We start from the raw sequence: 21041 nt of genomic DNA on the forward strand, positions 1-21041 counted from the left end.
CATGTCAGATTCAAGATCCATGAAAAATGTTCTTGCAATGCAAAGAAATAATTTTTGAAGATTTAAACCTCAACAAAACTAATTTTCCGCTTTGTAATAGAACAATTCTTAATCGATCTTGAAAAATAGTTTATTTATTAGTAAACTTTGACTTTTCAGAATAGAGAAAATTTTCACCGGTTTTGGTTTTGGGTTTTCTGACATCTCTGCATGACCTAGATATTTTCACGCGTTGTTACACATGAAAGAACCATGGAGTTTCAGGGTCTGATGGCAGATAATACTCCAAGCCGTCACGAAAAAAGCCTTGGACTGCTGACTACCAAATTTGTTTCTTTGCTACAAGAAGCAAAAGATGGAGTGCTTGATCTCAAAGTTGTGAGTTTGCAATACGTGCTCTTTGAAAGTCAGCCCAAATAATTGACTTTTTTTCATGTCATTTGAAAGGAATTTTTGTAAATGTGTTTTTTTTATGATAGGGGGAAATAAAGCGCGTGATCACAGACAAAAATGTTCACATTTATTATTTTTTAGAACACTCTTTGAATTTATTCAGAAACTGGTAGGCAGCATCTCCTTTATCTTTGTAATATTCACTGTCAAATTGTTATCTCCCTTTATTTTTGTTTGAATGTTTGTTGTGTACCAAGGTTGTGTTTTGTGTTCCAAGTTAATGCACATGTTGAGTTACCCATAATGAGAATTACATAATTTAAAAACTGACATAATTGCTATGCATATACAGAATAAGATAATTATTTTTGCTAATCACAGAAGGCAGATTTTACAATAAGAAGGAATTATTGTTTTTTTGTATCCATCAAAAAAGCAATTGCTGAAACTGTGAAACAGACTGTGTAATGGAGTAATGCATTATGTTATTGAATAAAATGTGTCTTTCTGAGTAAATAAAAATAAAAATTACTCTGTGCTTGTGTTTTTTGTTAGAATTAGAGGGTTTTCAATTTCAAAATATTGGACATGGAATAGACATCATGACCTACTTTACTGACATCCAGCTTATTTGGAGTGGAATTTTGAAGTATTATTTATAAGTTGAGCCTTATCACATGGACTGATATTTTAATAAAAAGTCTTCTTTTGTGTTTTAATCATAACTTTAAGGCAGATTTTTATTGGTAAAGGCTAAAAAAGGTAATTTAATAATATTGTTGCTAACGTCACGTCTTTTCCGTCCATTGTGGTATGTCACGATCGCAATTTTCTTGTTGGTTCTCAGACAGGCAATTGTAGTTATTTTTATCCCGGGTTTTAATTATAAATAATTGAAAATAGCAATCATATTAAATTTGGATGACGTAAGGGGGTCAAAGGACTTGAGGAATCAATATCATTGGCTGTTTTATTTTTTGCGAACGTTACTACTTGAGGTTTCCGTCCAAATCAGTGTCACGTGAGCAACATATATTTAGATCTGTAACTCTCCTGTATAGGAGTTACGATATCGCCCTTTGCAGAATTAGATTCGGAGTCAGTTCCTTCACATGATGGGGTAGCAAAGAAGGTTAGTTGTATGTAATATCGTTACAAGAGGACCTTAAATGTATTCCGTCCATCAAAAAGACGTTCGCAACAAAACGTAATGTCATGATAGTAGATGTTGCTAATGTTACTATTACGAATTGGTTTCATGTGTATTCATTTGATATAAAGTACACCTGCAAATGACATTCTGTATATTTAGAAATTCTAAACCAGACTGTACAATTTAATACTTCAGGCATATATTAAACATCACTGTGTGCATACATTTGAACTTTTAAAGATGTTGTTGCTCATGTTACATGTCCAAATGTCGCTAACGTTACTTATTTTTGTCTCCGTCACGTTAGCAACATGAAAGTAGGAGACAGAACACAATACTGTAAAATCTGCCAGAAGTCGGTACCCTTAAAGAGCAGACTCAGCAGATTAGTAATATTAGAAACATATATATATTGACAGGACTTGACACTACCTAATAATAGCTATCTTTATCCTCAGTTCATAGTTAATGAATGACATGGTACAAAAACAGACATTGGTAAAATACATACTCACTATTATCTTAATAATTTCTGACAACGTCAATAAAATTGTCATTCAAACTATTTAAGTAATACTCATACCTGCCAACTGTCACTATTTAACATGTTAAAAGAGGATTTCAGCAATGGAAGATCTCAAATGAAAATTTTTAAATAGCAATTGTTATAATTAATACAAAACAATCAATTTTACCATAGATATATAGGATTCTTATAATATGAAGAAGCTATTTCCCATACATTTCACATGTCACATTGCTTATGACTTTACGTCACACTGACAATGAAAGATAACTGTTCAATAAGATATATATGTCAAAAAGAACTCATCATTGGTGAAAATGGCCTACATGCATGACATGTATGTATAAAATGTAAATTGGTATGCTAAGAATCTTAATTGACTCCTAAAAAAACCTTTAACCTCTGGTGAATAATTCCACATTATACATTTCCTAAGACCGTAGCATACATCTATCATTTAAAAATTTCAATGGCGCGAAATGTTTTTTCAAATTTTTTGAATTAATATTTGTACTAAATTTTGATCATACAAGGAGGGAGTATGGTACAGTATTCGACAATCGATTGATTCGACAATATTTTTTTTATAGTATAATTATCTTGTCAACTGTATTCGATCGTGTCAATGTGTCGATTCAATCAATTGTTGTACCAAATTTACAAACTTTCTTAGTGTCTGGATTAATCAACTCAGTCAACTGTACGATCAATATAATCAACTCAGTCACCTTTATATTCCTATTTTATACGTTGCACGATCGTATCGATCGTATTCAATCGTTACGATTGTGCCACAGTTGATCAATTTAATCAACTCAGTCAACTCTATTTTTTTTATATTTCAAACGTTGCACGATCGTATCGATCGTATTCAATCGTTACGATTGTGCCACAGTTGATCAACTCAGTCAACTCTGTTTTTTTTTATATTTTAAACGTTGCACGATCGTATCGATCGTATTCAATCGTTACGATTATGTCACAGTTGATCAATTTAATTAACTCAGTCAACTTTATTGTTTTATATTTTAAAAGTTGCACGATCGTATCGATCGTTTTCAATCGTTACGATTGTGCCACAGTTGAACAATTTATTCAACTCAGTCAACTCTATTTTTTTTATATTTTAAGCGTTGCAGGATCGTATCGATCGTATTCAATCATTACGATTTTGCCACAGTTGATCAATTGAATCAACTCAGTCAACTCTATTTTTTATATTTTAAACGTTGCACGATCGTATCGATTGTATTCAATCGTTTCAATTGTGTCACAGTTGATCAATTTATTCAACTGAGTCAACTCTATTTTTTTTTAAACGTTGCACGATCGTATCGATCGTATTCAATCGTTACGATTGTGCCACAGTTGATCAATTTAATCAACTCAGTCAACTATATTTTTTTTATATTTTAAACGTTGCACGATCGTATTCAATCGTTACGATTGTGCCACAGTTGATCAATTTAATCAAACCAGTCAACTCTTTTTTTTATATTTTAAACGTTGCACGATCGTATCGATCGTATTCAATCGTTACGATTGTGTCACAGTTGATCAATTTAATTAACTCAGTCAACTTTATTGTTTTATATTTTAAAAGTTGCACGATCGTATCGATCGTATTCAATCGTTACGATTGTGCCACAGTTGAACAATTTATTCAACTCAGTCAACTCTATTTTTTTTTATATTTTAAGCGTTGCAGGATCGTATCGATCGTATTCAATCATTACGATTTTGCCACAGTTGATCAATTGAATCAACTCAGTCAACTCTACTTTTTTCTTTAAACGTTGCACGATCGTATCGATCGTATTCAATCGTTACGATTGTGCCACAGTTGATCAATTTAATCAACTCAGTCAACTCTATTTTTTTTATATTTCAAACGTTGCACGATCGTATCGATCGTATTCAATCATTACGATTGTGCCACAGTTGAACAATTTATTCAACTCAGTCAACTCTATTTTTTTATATTTGTATGCCACAATAAAAAAAATGTCTATGGCACTATATATATATATATATATGCATCAGCTACGTACTCTTGAACCTGATGGACTTAATGAGAGGGATGAAAAACAGTTCTACCCGAAAGCAAAGGAATAACTCATCAATTTTACTTCTATTTAACTAAAACAACTATTTGTTTTAATTTTTGGAAAAAAATGTTTATGTATAATAAGCGGCAAAAATTTGTTTTATACAGATTATTAATCAATATGTTAAACTTTTGTGTAGCTCAAGCTACAAAGATATTTTTTGTCATGCATCCGATTTCACCTTGATAGATGCACACGCCCGATGAAGCTAATTTGTTTAGCGAAATATTGCGTGAATAATATATAAAATATAACACCTAATTTTATAACACTCATTAGTGTGTTAAAGTTACATTCTTAGACACTTATATATATATATATATAGCTAGGTGTGATATTGTGTAATTTTCAATTCAGTGTGTGTTTTTCATTTTTGTAATCTCAGTGCGTCTTTAGGAAATCTCAGTGTGTAATTTTTTGTTCTCAGTGTGTAATTTTCAATTCTCAGTGTGTACTTTTTAATTCTCAGTGTGTAATTTTTAATTCTCAGTGTGTTTTTTTTATTTTTTTTAAATCTTAGTGTGCTTTGTTGTAATTCTCAGTATGTGATTTTTTCGAAAAATAGTTTAAACATAGTTTTGACGAGGACGGATTGTCATAAACATACGCATACGGCGCTGGCGGCGTATTGACACAGCCTATGGCGTTAGAATGCATATTTAATCAATCCAGTCTTACTATTACTCTAACTTTAACAGTTTAACCCTAACCTAAGTCTGATACAATAACATAGCCTACGGTATATCATATTGACACAACCTTCGGCTCTTAAATCCGTATATATTACAGTCTTACTGTCACCCTAATCTACCCTTAACTTAGTCTGACACAATAACATAGACTTCGGTGCAGGGCGATACATTGACACAGCCTACGGTGCTACAATTAAGGCACATCAACACGGTCTACGACGCTAGATGGCTTATATTTGATACATTCTTACTATTACACCAACTCTAACCCTAACCTAAGTATGATACAATAAAATAGTATACGCTCCTATATACGTGTTTTATTTACACAGCCTACGTCGCTAGAAGGCATATTCATTACAGTCTTAATATAACCCTAAATCTAACCCTAACCTATGTATAACACAATAAAATAGCCTACGGTAGCACTCGGGGACATATAGATACAGTCTATGGCGGTAGAAGTATATTTGATACAGTCTTACTATTACTCTAACTTTAACCATAACCTACGTCTGATACAATAACATAGCCTACGGCGCTAATAGGCATATTGACACAGACTACGGCGCTAGTAGTCGTATGCAGTCTTACTGTCACCTGAACTTCAACCTGGGAACAGTATACAGTAATATATATGTTCTTGCTCCAACCCTAACCGGAGTCTGACACAACAACATAGACTTCGGTGCTAAGCGATAAATTGACACAGCCTACTGCGCTAAAAGGCACATAAACACAGTTTACGACTCTAGATGGCTTATATTTAATACAGCTATAAAAAAAAATTGTATATGCGCAATTAAGCCAGCATATATTTACATACTACAGCACAAGCAGGCACATTGAACGATCTTTCCTCTAATATTCATTTGATAATAATTTTCATGTTTGTTTACTCACTTCAGTTTCTTCATTTTAATGATCTATATATACTACTCTCATAAACTGGCTACTACAATACACATTTTTGTGACATTCGTATTTTTCTCTCCTGAAACTGTTGCTATGAACCTTCTTCAAACTTGAATTAATGTTAAAAATGTTTTATCAGTGTAAAAAGTCTTTGAAACAGCAAATTCCTATGCTTCAACTTTTGTATCTGTTTCAATTGTGTGTACATTTTATGTTCACTATACTAATATCTCCGCTCCCAATCTGACATATATTATTTTCATAGAGTTTATCTCCATCAGTGCTGAAGTGGGAAATACAGTAATACAACTTATTTTGATAAATCTTTATTAATAAAATTTATTTTAAAAGTAGTTTATACCGTTAACAAATTAAGTCGCCGTTGATTCCATATATGGCGTTCAATCGAGTCTTCATGAAACACATTGCGTTGATTGATTCGACATATAACGTTCAATCGATATCGATCGTATCGATCGTTACGATCGAGTGACGTCTTCATCAAAATACATTGAGTTGATTGATTCGACATATGACGTTCAATCGTTATCGATCGTATCTATCGTTACGATCGAGTCTTCGTCATAACACGTATGCATTGATTTGATTGAATCGACAAACTATGTTCAATCGTTATCGATCGTATCAATCGTTACAATCGAGTATCCATCATTAATACATTGAGTTGATTGAATCGACAAACAATGTTCAATCGTTATCGATCGTATCTATCATGAAAGTTTTGTTGAATAAATCGATCGTTAATGTGTCTATTCAATTCATTCTTTTTAATTGAATTGAATTAAAACCTGAAGGAAAAATCAACTCTTGTCGAATCAATCGATTGTCGAATACTGTACCTAAATGCAAGGAGGGTTTAACAAAATTTATGTCAAATATTTTTGAAATTTATTAAAATGAGGTATTAATGGAAAAATAGTCAATAGTTAACAGAAATTAATGTATAGACTATAGACCCATGGCTTATTGAAAGTTAAAGTCAATTTGAATCTTAATGTCAAAAACCTTGGATAGCTTTTTTTTTTATTTATCTGTGCTATTTGTAAGCTTCCAAGAAAAAAATATTTAGCTGCCCAACTTTGAAAGATATGTGGTCAGTATTTCAAAGGTCAGAAATAAATTGCTAATCATACATACATTGTATGTAGCTTGTTAATAATTTTCTTATTTTTAAATGATTAACATTATCAATTTGCAACACTCAAAAATTGGTCCTGATTACGAAATTTTACAAATATACAAAATATGTAATGTATGAATGGATATATATCATCTCATCATATGATTTATTTTTGATTTACAGGCAGCAGACCAATTAGCAGTCAGACAAAAGAGAAGAATTTATGACATAACAAATGTGTTAGAGGGTATTGGTCTGATTGAAAAGAAATCTAAAAATAGCATTCAGTGGAAGTAAGTAATGCACAATTTTCTCTATATTACATTTCGTAATTTATAGATTTATCTAAAAAGACTTTTACAAGAAGAAAATGATTAGCCATGAAATTTTATGATGGAGCTAGGATAAAATTTGGAAAATAAGGCAGGACAGGTCTTGCCAGTGTAAAAAGGCAGAATGAGCAGAAAAGGCAGAATTGCAAAAAATATATATGGCAGGATGACAATTTATGGAAAACAAGCAGGAAAAACTAATAAAAAAAATTCAGGACAAAATTCCCGTCTTAGGCCATTTATAAATCAAAAGGTAGTTCCTAACTATGAATGAACTCAATATTGAAGACATACATTTAAACAACTATAATACTTTAATTATATTCTGAGCTTATGCATTGAAGAATATCAACATTATTTAGAAGAAAAAGAGCAACAATGCACTACAAAAAATGACATTAAAAAAATATACAATTTTATTTTACGTAATAGTTATCCAAAATTTCTGGGGGAAACACTGGAAGGATTATCTATAGTATAGAGTTGAATAATTAAGTGTTGTAGTAGGTGCTAAGGAAAGTTATTAGAAAGGAATACAGCATAGTTTAAAATTTCATGTGTATAAACAATGTTATTAAATGTTTTGTGATTCTAATTTATTTAAATCATTTTTCTATCCATCAAAGTTGATAACAACTGCTGAAAAAAATGGTGTGTTTGTTCTTAAAACAGTGTTCATGTATAACCACATGACTATGATTGAATACATATACATATACATAAATGATTATATTTTTACAGAGGAGCATGTCCAGGGTACCCTACAGATACATCAGTATCCTGTGAAAAGTAAGATCTATATACAACAGTGACATATGTATAAAAAAGAACATGCATTAAATCTTAAATAATTTAAAATATTCAGCCTAAAGATTTTTTTTTAATTCAAAAATGACAATGATTCCTGATGAGGTTGACTTGATCAGTTATCAAGAATTATCACTACTAAACCAAATTAAACCTGTGCATTGAGCACATCATGCTATACATTTGTATTTCCTTTAATATAAAGAGTATTTCAAGAACATTTTAACGAAATTTAGACAAAAATATCCAAGTTACAAAATCATGTTTATAACTACTTGTCTAGAAAATTACATAGATTGTACTGTCATGACAATCTTGTTCTAAAAATATTGATGATGTCATTCGGTCATTGTTATGTTAAAGTATTATATATTTTTTTATCAAGTTAGAGTTATCTTCCTTAGTCCATAATTGTAGCTAACCATAGTATTTCCATAGGTCTTATGTAGAACACTAAGATTGAATAATTACATTGCTACATTTACAGTCAGTCAACTGGAACAGAAGTATCAGAAAGACTACTGACCTTGAAGAATGAAATCAGTGATTTAGACAGACAGGAAAAAGAATTAGACCAACACAAATTATGGGTTCAACAAAGTATAAAAAATGTTACAGATGAAGTCACAAATACTCGGTATCCTTTTAACGTTGAGTGGTCAATGTCCTTAATGACAGAATGGACTAAGTAGTTTGTCCACAATTGCCAAAACTAATAACCCAGTACTTACTTTTACAGTAGTTTACAGGCTGTTTAAAACTTCCACTTTTTATTAGGTAAAATGACGAACCTTCACATATCCTAATTTTCAGTTCAAACTGATGATAAAGGTTGATTAGTTAATTCTACTTAAAGTGATTCAATTGATGCAAAACTGATTGCTGCTACATTTTTATTTATATTAAAAATGTGTAATACCACCATTGATTTTCCCTATTAGGCTTTATTATGTTTCCACTTTTCAAAAAAGTGTGCAGAATTTATCTTTGTTCCAAATAAAGAAATACTTGGAATGCGTAAATTTTATCCTGTACAGTATCATAGAAAAAAATTCACATAACATTTCATTGCATACAAGAAAATACAAATGTAACCATCACTTGAAGTTAACCAATCAAATTTTTCCCCTAATCTAACCTGGGTACAAGGTTTAGGAACCATGAAACCTCAAGTTTACAAAATATTCTATAGAAACCTCAAATAAAAAAATAACAGTGATTTGAAATACCCAAGACATATGTTTATGAAACAGAAATGTTTTACTGCAACAAAATGTATGATCAATTAAACTGTCAAATTCAAGGGAATATTCTTTTTCCGCCTATTTTGTATACACGCAGATGTGACGTACCATGATTTGGTGGTATTACACCTATATGAAAGCAGGGGATATATGAAAGATTACCAATGCATACATAAATCCCAAAGAAAAACAAATATATAAATTTACAGTTCTGGCATTCATTACAGAACTGGACTAGATCTAGACATAAAGGAGTACATATTCATCAAGGCAAATTTGATTATATAACATTAAAATACATTACATATTTCTAAATGTGGTTGACCTAATTTAATATTTAAACTTAAGATAATTTAATGATTAAGGGACACTGAATAGTTTATTTGAATAGACTTATTAAGAAGGGATATAATTACGATACTGTTGTCAAGTCATTAAAGATTGCATAATTTGGCGTAAATATTGAGTCACTGATAAGGTCTTTGCATCGGAACTAAACACATTTGTTCTTAAAACAGTTGTTGGCATGACACAGGTTATGTTCTTCTCATAAATGTTATGATGGTATGATACTAAACCCCTAATGGGAAGGATTGTGCCTGATGTTCATATGATGAAATCATAATCTTTCAGTCAGTTTAATTGAGTCTGGAGCTGGCATGTTAGTTAACTGCTAGTAGTCTGTTGTTATTCATGTATTATTGTCATTTTGTTTATTTTCTTTGGTTACATCTTCTGACATCAGACTTCTCTTGAACTGAATTTTAATGTGCATATTGTTATGCGTTTACTTTTCTACATTGGTTAGAGGTATAGGGGGAGGGTTGAGATCTCACAAACATGTTTAACCCCGCCGCATTTTTGCGCCTGTCCCAAGTCAGGAGCCTCTGGCCTTTGTTAGTCTTGTATTATTTTAATTTTAGTTTCTTGTGTACAATTTGGAAATTAGTATGGCCTTCATTATCACTGAACTAGTATATATTTGTTTAGGGGCCAGCTGAAGGACGCCTCCGGGTGTGGGAATTTCTCGCTACATTGAAGACATGTTGGTGACCTTCTGCTGTTGTCTTTTTATTTTGTCGGGTTGTTGTCTCTTTGACACCTTCCCCATTTCTATTCTCAATTTTATTAGTAGGATATCTGTATTAACATAATTTCCTTAATGATGACAAGATTAGCCTATGTAACACATGAAGATATTTGTCGGTGCTTTAAAGGTGATACATTACTGGCTATACATGCTCCCTCTGGTACACAACTAGAAGTTCCTATTCCAGAGTTGGTGAGTATTACACTATATTTATGTAAATTGGGGGGATTAGATCGATCCTTAATGGTTTAATGTACAGTACATGGCCCACAGGTTGCTGTCTCTGAAAAAAATACCCATACACATAAATATAACAAAAAGAACCCAATTCACATTTTTGAGTTAAATAACTCTTTAATATGGAAATTCCGTTATATTTCTTTTCACCTGTTGTCCATGCCACTGAAACTTGTATCATTATAACTTTTCTACAAAACGCTGTATTACGGGATTATTTCAGGTTGTTGAAATTCTTCATGGCAGGCCTTCTGAGTGGGTCAGCAAAATTGCAATGTTAAAGTAAAGTATAATTTGGTTTATCATCTAGGATTTATGAGAGGGTTTAAATAATTTTCTTTTCTTTTCAGGGTTTGAATTATAAAAAGAATTATCAGATACATCTCAAAAGTACGTCGGGTGCCATAAATGTTCTGTTAGTAAATAAAGACACAGAGGAAACCAGTCCTGTGGTTGTACAGGTACCCCCTCCTCAGGAAGATCCACAAAATCAAAATGTTGATCCTGATCCTAAAAATACAAATAAACAGGGAAAGGTAAGTGATAGAATTGTTTATGTGACCTAATTAGACAACCATGTATAAGTGATATAATTACACTGTGATGTTAACAGAATCCAATTGTTGAACTTGAACCCCCGAAAGAGAACCCTAGCATCTCTATAATAATAACAGGGTTTTCTCCAAAACAAGTTCTGTATTTCAGGATTATAGGGCTCATATATAGACTTATTCTTTGATAGATTTTTTGTGTTCATCTCCGACCCTTCAAAATTCTCACGCCATGTTTGGCCAAAAAAAAATATATGTCTGTTTCCTGCTTCCAAGGCCAAAAAATCAGGGTCAGTAGGTCCTAAAATGATTTAATCCCTTTAAAAAAGCTTTAATTGAAAAATCTCCAAGTGCTGACATTTTTAAACTCGTTTATTGTGGCACATTTGTGCTGGGAGCAGCCATTCTTTGTTTGGGCATAGTAAAATACGGATCTGGATCGGACCGGAACCGATTTTTTTTGGGATTTGAATAAAAAGATCTAGGGTCGGGGGGTTTGAGTCAGGGAAGGTAGGAAACAGGAAACAGACATATATTTTTTTTTGGCCTTTTCTATCCAACTGCTCCGTGTTTTGTCCACAGTGTGTTAACTTGTCTAACAGAAGTAAACACCTCGCCATGTAGTTAAATTAGTTTTCTGAAAAAAATAAAGTATTTGAATTTTGTTGTATTAAAATTTGACATTTCCCGTACTTCTATGTATGCTGTAGCGTTGCATTAATTGACACATGTAAAACATTCTGAATTGAAAACTTTCAGTATTTCTGTTAGAATAAAAGGCTGTATGAATATTCTGGAACATTTAGCAATACTCTTATCAGGGTAGGTAATCAAGTATGAAGGACTTTTCTCAGTTTGAATTTACATCATTTTCAATAAGGGCTATTCCAGAAAAAAATGTAGGGGGGGGGGGGGTGTTGGGGTGTTGGAAAGCAGTTTTTGTCAGCACCTGCCACCCAGGCAATTGTAATTGTGAATTATTGTGCATAATAGTGTGAAAAGTTGCTCTGATATCCATCACCCATGTATTAGTAATAATTATTTTCTGTAATAACCCTTAGAAAATACCTTGCAAAAATGATAAATATGAAAATAAATATATTTATTAGAACAGATTCTATTTACTACATTTGTGCAGTGGTCCAACAATCTTTGATTATAAGATTATTAAATATTAAACACTGACATAGCTAGATCTAACTTATAGAAATCTGTATTTGTTTTAGAATGTGTGTTCACCCATGAAATCTCCATTGCGGCAGTCTCAGCCAGCAGCAGACTTTGATACGTCCAGAATGGCCACTAGATCATCGCCAAGGAAAACACAACCACAGCCATCAACATCATCTGCACTTCCATGTAAGGAAACATTCATGTCTTTATTTTCTAAAAGAAGAATTGCTGATCTCTGAATTGCTTCTAATAGCCGTCTTTTACTGGCTGAAGAGTCAACCATGTGCAATATTAATCAGAGCCATAATAATTTTTTTTTAACATTGTTAAAAAGTGATAAAGTTTGTTATTAATTAAATTGCAGAAAAAGAAAAATGTTTTTAAATAACTGGCATTTACTGGCGGAAGAGTCAACCCTGTGCAATATTAAATAAAGGCTGGAAATATGTTTAAACTGTGAATAAAGTAATTAAGAATGTTATGTTGAGAATGATAAGAATGATATTATTGTAACATATTTTTTGCAGTTTCTACATCCAACTTGCTAGATCCCAATGACCTGTTCGACCCCTCCAGAGCAGATCTAGGTAAGATATATGCATATAAAATTAATTGAATTTTAACAGATTGTAATTTGATTATTTAACTTATTTATGTAAAGGACAAACTAGAAAGTAGCTAGGGCAGACAGTAATGTATTAATATTGTTTAAGAGCACAAATTATAAGTTAAAAAAAACAATAGGTACAAATTGGTGACAGCTACTTTTATAAGGTTTATATATTACCCCACCTATCCTCTTCATGCCTGTCAGCACTTAAGGCCCTAAGGTATGTATATACAATGCATTTTCCTCAGAACTTTTTAAGGTTTATAAATAAAACATTTTTAACCGGATTTTTGTGACAAAAATGTCGGTTATTGATTTGGGGATGTACGGCAGCCGTCAATCAAATGTTGTCCGTGCATTAACTCATGAATCGTTCAACCAAAGCTTTTAAAATTTTAATATGTTGTTACTGACAACTAAATGAAGGTCAATTTCAATAATGATGATTTTGACTTTTACGGTTCAGGAGTTATGGTTCTTGAAAGATTGAAAAATGCAGTTTCCAGTCGTGTCCGTGCATTTACGCATGAACTGTTCTACCAAAGCTTCCCAAATTTTAATATGTTGTTACTGATAACAAAATGGAGGTCAAGTTCAATAATGATGATTTTGACTTTTACCGCTCAGGAGTTATGGTTCTTGTAATATTGCTAGGACACAAATAAATGTTAATAAATCCGGTTTGCTGTCGTTGTGACAGCCTCTTGTTTTTGTCGAGCCTTCGACTTTAGTCGAAAAAGCGAGACTAAGCGATCCTACATTCTGTCGGCGGCGGCGGCGTCCACAAATATTCACTCTGTGGTTAAAGTTTTTCAAAATTTAATAACTTTCTTAAACTATACTGGATTACTTCCAAACGTGGACAGAAGCTTGTTTATGATCATAAGATAGTATCCAGAAGTAAATTTTGTAAAAATAAAATTCCATTTTTTTCTGTATTTTATTTATAAATGGACTTAGTTTTTCTGCAGGAAAAATTACATTCACTCTGTGGTTAAAGTTTTTAAAATTTAAATATCTTTCTTAAACTATACTGGATTTCTACCAAACTTGGACAGAAGCTTGTTTATGATCATAAGATAGTATTGAGAAGTAAATTTTGCAAAAATAAAATTCCATTTTTTCTGTTTTTTTCTTATAAATGGACTTAGTTTTTCTGCGGTGAAACATTACATTCACTCTGTGGTTAAAGTTTTTTAAAATTTGAAAAACTTTCTTTAACTATATATCCTGGGTTTGTACCAAACTTGGACAGAAGCTTGTTTATGATTATAAGATTGTATCCAGAAGTAAATTTTGTAAAAAGATAAAATATTTTTTTCTGTATTATACTTTTAAATGGACTTAGGTCTTTTAAATGGACTTAGGTTTTCTGCCAGGAAACAACTCATTCACTCTGTGGTTAAATTTTTAAAAAAATTAATGACTTTCTAATTCTACTTTTAATATAGTATCAAGAGAAATATTTTTATTAATTGTTTTCCTCATTTTTGTTCAGCCTGGCAGTTACAGCAAAAGTAGGCGAGACACTGGGTTCCGCGGAACCCTTACAAATTTTTTCTATTACAATGTATGATTGGAAGGAGTTTTTAAAGAGTGCTTCCCATTCTCCATGTATTTATTCTAGAACAGCCCTTACAGTTATTGTTCCACTGTTACATAACAACTATCAATAATTTAATTTTGGATGTCACACATCTTTTGATTGGCTGACATTATTTTGTTATCAGCCCATAGACATAATTTAGTCATGTTACCATGACATCATCAACGTTTTTTCATGGTTTTCTACGGTTTAAAATGGAATTTAGTATTAAATTATAAGAAATGACTGTAAGTTTTTTTTCTGTCTATTTGAAATGACTGTAATATTTTTTCTGTCTATGAAGAAATAACATAAAAAATGTGGTGCACACTGAATAACATATGTAGCAAGGTATTCAACAGAGTGCACCACATTTTTTATGTTATTTCTTCAAAGACAGAAAAAATATTACAGTCATTCCTTAAATAATCAAAATATATATAAATGGTTCTTTTGATGTGTGATCATTTTTACATCAGATAGTGTTGATATATTTATCTATTGTGTATTTTATATAGATGGTATGGATGGTGACCTGATAGAAGAGTTAATGTCATCAGAAGGTAAGAGTTATCTCCCTTTACTCTGGTTTCTCAATATTTACAGCCATCAGACTCAAGATCGTTCTTCATTGCAGAAGTTGTGTTGTTATTCTCTTAATAAAAATGTATACATGTATATGTTGTGGTGGTTGTTACTGTTCCCGTTTTGAAGCATAACCTTCCCTGCATGTGTTCAATTTGGGAACAATCCAACCATAACCTTCCATGCATGAATTCAATTCAGGAACAATCCAATGATACTTGTACCACTAGTATAAATATTGCAGGAGAGACCTTTGGTTCCACAGAACACTTTTCAAGTTTTTTGCTGTTTGCTTATAGAGATGATTGAGTGCATTGCCAATTGTCTTTAGCATTTAAAATTATCGCTTTATCCAAGAAGGGTTGATGACTTTTAGATGACACGTTGATAAATAAACAAATTAGGAGTTGTATCATATTTATCTTTTCACACTTAGTCATGGAAAGTGAAATTATTGTTTTAATTTGAAAAGTGCATTCAGTGAAAGTCCTTGATAACTGATTGATTTAATTATGTGATAATGTTGTTATAGTTTTTCTTTTGTTATTTTCAGCATTTGCACCACTTCTGCGATTGAGTCCACCCCCAAGTGATAAAGATTATTATTTCAATTTAGACGATTCTGAAGGAGCATGTGATCTGTTTGATGTGCCTTTATTAACCATGTGATAATTAGAACTACCTCATTACGTGTAGATTTAGTGCTATTATATTATATACCACTGCTAAAAATTAGAACCTCATTAATGCTATTAAATAAGGGTGTGTGTTTTAATGTACGGAAAATGTGATCAGTGAAGTATTAAGGAGGTTTTATATTTTATAAGTGGTAAATTCTTAAATGCAGACAGTTACCAGGATTTGAAATATGTTTTTGAACAAACTCATACAACTTCACCTATCATTTGACAAACAAAAGCAAATGAATATTTTGAAACTCACATATGATATTTTTATAACAATACTTGAGCCCTGAAATAGGATAAATATGTATTGATCATTGGTTACATGCATAAGAGTCGGGACCAACTTTCATATTTTCTTCCTGACATGCACTGTAGTCGGGATGGCAACTTTGGATATAGAAATGTAACCATTTATCTTGTAAACACAAAAGGCTACTCATACATTTCTGGACATCAGTTTATAATCAATACTAGTACAATAGATCTTTAAATGTACAGTTTTGATTTATTCTATATTATTTTCAATAATTTGTATACAACTTTCATGATTTAGAACTTGTCTTTATCTGTTTAATTATGCCAGACGTTGTTGTCCTTTAATATGGGAAATGATTTGTCTTGAGTGAATTTCTTAATATGCCAAAGAACTACAGATTTTATAATTTGTCTAGGATGTTTGAGGATTCGATTTCAACAGTTATAACAATAACAATTGATGTTAACCTGACTTAGAATGAGAATATTAAGTGCCATACTTGAGCTGTAATGTAGAGTAATAAGAAAGAAAAAAATCGTTAGATTTGACAGGGGCAAACATAAAGACCTACATTAAAATTATAGTAAGTTTTCACATTGAATCAAGTTAAGAGATATTTCATGCTGTGATAATGTAACTAGAGGCTTTCATTTAAATTAAGTACAAAAGAGTCCAATATTTACAGAAATTTTTATTCAAGCATTTATTCATAGTTCATTTGCATTTTATATCCACTTTGTGTTTGAGTATTTGCATTTGTGTTTGGTAAATATTGTGTTCAGTCACATGATGTAGACAGCATTAAACCTTCATTTCAACATTTATTTCATTTTAACTTTGTTTTGATTCTTAACACGTAAATTTTTGTATGGTGTCATATTTGGAAGGGTTTGCTTAGTTTTGTTTTCATTTTACAATTTTTCCATAGGAGACTGGGATTTGATATATTTATTGTTCAGTAATAATTTGATGTGTATGGAATTTCATCTCACTATGGTGATAATCGTGATTTATAAATAACAAGATGTAAATATTCATATTTATAAAACTAGTGAAGTTTGTGTTTTATGTTTATTTTTGATTTTAATGTGTTCAAAATTAATCCAAATAGATAATAATTGTTCTTTGGAACTTATAAGTGAATAATTATGCTGTGATTTGAATATAAATAGTATACAAAAACGTCCATTTTTCGAGTGCTGCAAAAAAGATCAAGACCCAACAGACACTTGAAATGATGTCATGATTTAGATGTATATTTTCTTTCTGTATCAAATTTATCACTACAGAATATAGCTTTTGTATGATATGCTCTTTTTTTCTGACAAGCATTTAAAATGAAAACTGTAATAGTCTTTCTAATAAATGTTTATTTTATCTTTATGCTAAGGCAAAATGAATTTATTAAAGGTAGATTCTAATTTCTCACATATGAATGAAAATTTGTTAGCCAGATAAGTAATGTCTCATCTTTTCAAATTTCATTTTTCTTTTATTATTATTATTTTTATGATAAAGAGAGGCCAAATATTTCTTGTTATAACAGAGATGATTTCAAAAATTATTTTCCATTTGAAAAAACATATTAAAGAGAGATTCACTTTAGCAGTCACAATTATTTTTACAAAAGAAAGAAAATTGTTTTGTCTTGATTTCTTTAATGACTGAAAAAAAAGTTTAAATGGTCTCCCCTGAAAAGAGAAAGTGACAAAGTTTAGACAGTAGAAGATTGGTTGGACGTTGGTTTTCTATTCTTTTATTTTCGTTTTGCCTTATCATGACTTTCCTCACTATCTTCAATAATAGTTGTTAGAAATATATGTTGACGCCCACCTGTGTACATTAGACCACACCCACCTGTTGGTTTGTTTGTTATATTATGTTTACTGTTATATATGTAAATACAAGATGTAAACTAATTGTTACTTACTTGAAAAACTTGATGTATAAATTATGTTTTTTTTCCAATGCATAAGCAAACTTATGTATCGTTGGAACTTTTTATAAAAGTTCAATATGTTACACTTTCCAAAAATTATCTTATAATATACATTGCCAATGTTCTAACTTAGTGCTGATGCAAATCTCTTTTTGTGATCACATTAATGCTTACATGAAAATTGTAGGGCATTGTAAACAGGGTTCATGTATTGAGTTGTCAATGTAACGAAATAAGTAGCAAAACTAACTTGAAAAAAAAAATGGCCGGTCAATCAAATACTGTAAATTCAGAAATTATTGCGAGGTTTTTATTATTGCGAATAATGCGACAGAGTTGTAAACTCAATAATTAAAACTCGCACTTTGTAATATTTTAACTGAATTAATCATGACTTTTCTCAAAATCATAAAAATTAAAATCGCATTCAAGTTTAAAAATGACAAAATCGCAATAATAAGTGCACGCAATAATTTCTGAATTTACAGTACTAGATTCAGAACATAAAACACCTGTTAATCCATTTTAACGTAAGCTTTATGAACAATTATACAATTATGAACTATTCATTCTGTTATAGGTCAATCAATATTTGTTTTCATGCTTTTCTTCGGAAAGTGTGTTTATTTAGAAAAAAAAATGCCTTTTAGAGTGTTATCTGTTGAGTTAGAAAGGCTATGCTTTATTCACTTATAAGGAATTAGTCTGAGATTAGTACTATAGGAACCATACTCATAGTTTAAAATGACCATACTTTTACATTGAAACGATTTTATGTTTATGTAAATGCTGCTGCAAATTAGACTACTCAAATGCTATATCATCTTGGTTTATAAATAATAGAACTTATAACTTAGTATAAATTTGTTAACTGCCTTTACACACATGTATATGGAGATTTCAAAAATTAATTTGTTCCCTGTACCCTTCTTTGCTACACTTTCAGAGTGTTAAAATGTCCATATCATGCTGAATAGACATAAAGGTCTGTAAAAACCTTAACTTCAATTTTTTTCGGGGTAGATATTCTAATTAAGACAATTGGGGTTTAAAATTTTCTAATTAAAGTTTATGAGTAGGTTGCAACACAAGTATTTATTTTTTAGGCTTATCAATTTGGTGCAACATCAAATCATTTTTCATTAAAAAAAATCATGTTTAAACTTGTTATGTGTTTGTAAATCTAAAATGATCAAGTGTTTTATGGTGATATTCACCCGTAAAGTAATCTGAAGAATAACTTTTCTGTGTGAAAAAAAATATTGAGCAAAATTTTAATTATTACTATAGTATAGATTGGTCATACTTTTCTATGTGAAAAAAATATTGAGCAAAATTATAATTATTACTATATATAGATTGGTCATACTTTCTATGTGAAAAAAATATTGAGCAAAATTATTATTACTATAGTATAGATTGGTCATACTTTTCTATGTGAAAAAAATATTGAGCAAAATTATAATTATTACTATATATAGATTGGTCAAACTTTCTATGTGAAAAAAAAAATTAGCAAAAATTTTAATAATTACTATAGCAAAGATTGGTCATACTTTTCTATGTGAAAAAAAATTGAGCAAAATATAATTATTACTTTAGTATAGATTGGTCAGTTTATTTACCTAGTGTTCAATACATAATAGTTATGTACATATACTATTTGTTATTAATAAATAACAATTTGAAAGCATCTATTTTTGTTTTTATTTAACCAAAACCATCACCATGTTGTAATGTTGAGTTGGAGGAGATGTGGTGTGATTGCTTATGAGACAAGAGACCAAAGGAGACAGATGTTTCAACTTATATGCATCCCTACAGACATTAACAATGAGCCAACTATACCACAGCATGTAGCAAGATATTAAAAGCCTAAGCATGAAAAAGGGTAAAACAAATCAAAAGAGATAATGAACTAGGGAGTTGTAATCTTACTTTTCTATTTATAATTGAAAATAATTGATTTCAGTGCAAGACTTGTCAAAAAAAAAAGAATATACCTAACTACATTTTGGAGAAATGACACCTGTTCATGAACCTTCATTATATTTATATTCCATGGTTACCATCCCACTGAAACTTGTTATTTCACAAATCTACATTAAATGAATTTTGCATGTTTATTTTTGTTGATGAAATAGATTGAAGTGGCTATTCCTATTGGGACATTTTACTGTGAAAAAAAACCATGTTTGAAGGTTGAAATTACTTGAAAGTAAGAGAACAGCTAGTGGAATAAATACGTTCTTATATACACATGCATAAAAACAACAATTTTCTTTTTTATCTCACCTTGTCCAAGGAACAGAGTGACCTTTCATCATGACATGTCATCATTATCTTTTATAAACTATTTTGCTGAATTTAACCAAACTTTGCCACAGTCTTCATTAATGTATCTTGTTTTAATCAAGGAGTCTGGTGAACCCACCTACCAAACAACATGGCCAACATGGCTGAAATAGAACATGAGGGTTAAATGCTAGTTTATTCAGGAAAACCACTGTAAGTAGAGAAAAACTGACAGGGTGAATGTTTAGAATTATGAAATTTACTAATTGTTCATTTACATCAAAACTATCTTGATTTTTTTACTGTAACAGTAGTTATAAACTGCATGAAAGCAAACATTTTGTGCAAAAACAAATTCGTCAGATCACTTTTAAACACAACTAAAAAAGGGATTTTTATCATGAATATATTCTAGTTCACAATGTAGGTGAGTGTCCAATGTTGAAGATGCACATGGACCTATAGCTAGGTGAACAACATCTTCTTTTTAGAGCCTCTAGTTTAAGGGAAAACTAAATTCATATAATCTATTTTCCTTGAATAAAATCTGGCTGAAAACCTTAAAGTCTGTTCTGTTATAATCATTTTGCACATATCATTCAAATATTTTAAAACAATGTAAATTCGTAATTTGTAATTCGTAATTTTGTCATATTTGAATGTTAAGGCAAAATAAGAATAGTTGGTATGCCCAGAGCTAGAAGGTTTAATTCCCAATGATAA

General features: G+C 30.9%; 1 protein-coding gene across 1 annotated transcript; it reads left to right on the forward strand.

The window, feature by feature from the left end:
- Positions 1-69: 69 nt before the first annotated feature.
- LOC134720838 (transcription factor E2F5-like) lies at positions 70-19489 on the forward strand. The gene is made up of 10 exons (XM_063583393.1): positions 70-378; positions 7112-7221; positions 8002-8049; positions 8555-8704; positions 10485-10593; positions 10989-11174; positions 12416-12548; positions 12890-12949; positions 15076-15120; positions 15696-19489. The coding sequence occupies exons 1-10, from the start codon at positions 253-255 to the stop codon at positions 15809-15811; spliced, it is 1083 nt and encodes a 360-aa protein (XP_063439463.1). The 5' UTR covers positions 70-252; the 3' UTR covers positions 15812-19489.
- The last annotated feature ends 1552 nt before the right edge of the window (positions 19490-21041 follow it).

The sequence above is a fragment of the Mytilus trossulus genome, chromosome 6 (genome assembly GCF_036588685.1).
Source record: "Mytilus trossulus isolate FHL-02 chromosome 6, PNRI_Mtr1.1.1.hap1, whole genome shotgun sequence".
Lineage (NCBI taxonomy): Eukaryota > Metazoa > Mollusca > Bivalvia > Mytilida > Mytilidae > Mytilus > Mytilus trossulus.

Excerpts from the sequence above, each read along its gene's own strand:
- LOC134720838 (XM_063583393.1), top strand. The coding sequence starts at position 253 with ATGGAGTTTCAGGGTCTGATGGCAGATAATACTCCAAGCCGTCACGAA. Across the intron at positions 11,175-12,415 it reads ATACAAATAAACAGGGAAAG|AATGTGTGTTCACCCATGAA; the intron begins GTAAGTGATAGA and ends TATTTGTTTTAG. Across the intron at positions 15,121-15,695 it reads AGAGTTAATGTCATCAGAAG|CATTTGCACCACTTCTGCGA; the intron begins GTAAGAGTTATC and ends TGTTATTTTCAG.